This window comes from Geospiza fortis, unplaced genomic scaffold (assembly GCF_000277835.1).
Source record: "Geospiza fortis unplaced genomic scaffold, GeoFor_1.0 scaffold85, whole genome shotgun sequence".
In the NCBI taxonomy this organism is placed as follows: Eukaryota; Metazoa; Chordata; class Aves; order Passeriformes; family Thraupidae; genus Geospiza; species Geospiza fortis.
Window position 1 is genome coordinate 356,065 of NW_005054358.1, and position 2,209 is coordinate 358,273.

The 2,209-nt window shown below is 58.5% G+C and overlaps 1 protein-coding gene across 1 annotated transcript in view; it reads right to left on the minus strand.

The window, feature by feature from the left end:
• AJM1 (apical junction component 1 homolog) overlaps positions 1-2,044 on the minus strand; it is a 5,207-nt gene extending 3,163 nt beyond the window's left edge. The window contains 2 exon segments of the mRNA XM_031059224.1: positions 3-289; positions 1,688-2,044. Coding sequence (XP_030915084.1) covers positions 3-229 — 227 coding nt within the window. The 5' untranslated portion in view covers positions 230-289; positions 1,688-2,044.
• Between the last annotated feature and the right edge of the window lie 165 nt (positions 2,045-2,209).

The window sequence follows — 2,209 nt, forward strand, 5'->3', positions numbered from 1 at the left end:
GCTCCATGGCCGAGGGGGTGCCCAACTCTTCCAGCGACTCGATGAAGTCGAAACTCCTGCAATGGCGCTTGTTGAAGGGCTGCGGCTCGCGGGACAGGGAGGAGGACATGGAGGCGTCACATTGTGCTAGGGGCTGACAGACAACGGAATCCCCAGGGGCTGCTGTCGCCACCTTGATGTCTTGGTACACCGTGGACACCAGAATGTCAGGTGGGTCTGTTCGTGTCATCTTAAAAGCGACTCTTCTGCCAGTTCCCTGTCACACGGCCTCAGAGGACGGTAGCCCACCCTGCAAGAGAACACATGAGGTGCCTCAATCCTGGAGTGATCTCATATCAATCCCCGCTGCTCCTGGCTCAGAGCTGGGGGTTGGCTATCTCTTCAGAAAGGAAGGTTTGGGGGCATCCCAGCCTCCACTGCTGCTGTCAATAGTCAATCAACTGGAGGAAGAAACTGGAAAAAGTCTCCAGATCCAGGGTGCAAATCACGGAGCAGCTGGCAGGACACTGATGGGGGCAGCCAGGCAACTGCATACCAGCTCAGCACGGTAAGAGGAGAACACAGAGTACTGTGCCCTCTTCCTGGCCCACAGGGCACAGGGACTGTCTTGCAGAATCACATGAATTGGCAGCTCTGAGCAGGGCTGTGAGGGTTCAACACCAGGGTTTTCCATGGAAAGTGTGTGCTCAGTCCTGGTGAGAGCACTGGAGTGTTGAGGGATCTCCTGGGACTGTGTGTACCCACGTCCCTGCACCAGCCCTGCAGGGCCCAGGGACAGGCACCATGAGCACCCGCCGTGGTGGCTGGGAAGCCCCCATGGTCTGGGGCTCTGTAGGAGGCAGGAGCTACAACCCCTCCCTGTGGTGGCTGCACCCACTGTGGCCCACAAACACCCGTGCGGGGTGGTCACAGGGCTGGCTACATGGAGTTGCACACTCTCTGGGTCTTTCAGATCAGAGGTGGCCCCAAGGGGTGGCAGAGGGGTGTTGTGGTGGGTGCCCCAACCCACATGTAAGCAGTGATACCTGCATCACCTCCCTGTGCCAGAGGAGCTGTGCTGGCTCAGTACCCTCTGGCTTTGTCGTCTTCTGTGACCCATGGCTGTGACATGTCCCCTGGGCTGGAAAGCAAATCTGATGGTGGCTTCAGCTGCTGTGGGAGATGGGGTCTGACACCCACTGTGTGCCAGCACCTAGCACCCAGTGCTCTGGGACAATGCTCTTGGGTGGCCAGGGTGGGCAGAGTCCCCAGCCGCAGTGTGACACAGCTGTGTGACAATGAGGACTTCATTACAAGGTTGCCACAGTGCATGGTGGGGACAGAGGAAGGGGTCTGCCCACAGGACTAAGTGGGTTGTAGCACTGACCTTCCCTACCAGCCCTTCGAGAGCTGCCATGGGTTGTCACCAGCACTGGGAGATGTGCACCTTCTCTGCCCACAACAGGGGCCCCCCAGCTGTCACCTCACCATGTCGTCTGAGCATTGGGTGTTGTGGCCCCCAAGGGCCTGGGTGCACTTGTTGATGCTGGCTGCTCTGTGTTGCACTAAAGATGGGTGGACACTTGGCTTTAAAGAGCAGCAGAGGACCACAGGGAGGATGTTTCTTGGAGAAAAAGAATTTACTTTATTTAGCAATAAGCATCGACTATGCAGAGATGGGGAGGGGACTTGGGTTCCTCCTCATTACCTGCTCCACAGCTGGGGGGGTGCAGATGGCAGAGCTGAGGTGACTCCAGTGTCCTTGGGGTGTCTGTTCATGTGATGGGCTGGGAAGAGCAAGATGCCATGAGAAAGGAGATGGGGGTCCCAGTGTCTCCCTGCAGAGCTGGGAGGGCAGGTTTGCCCCCCAGAAGGTGGCCCAGTATTGGCTCTGCTGTGTTACAGTATGTGGGAACTGGGCTGGATCCGGCAAGGCAGCACCTCATGCCACAGCGATGGTGACAGTGGCATTGGGAAGCCCATTCCTGTGGTGTTGGGGTGGCTGGTAGGCAGGGAACTGTAGCCCAGGGTCCTACCTGGTCCAGCAGCAGCAGTGAGGGGGTGGGTGGGCTGAGGTGGCCGAGGGGCCTGTGGTGACTCCATCCCAGCGCTGTAAAACAAACAAGGCACATGAGGCTTCTTGGGCACTCCCAGTGTGGTGGAGGTGTGGCTGCTGGGGCCATGGACGCCTTGTGAGTGCATGGAGCACCCTCAAGAGACCCCTGCAGCC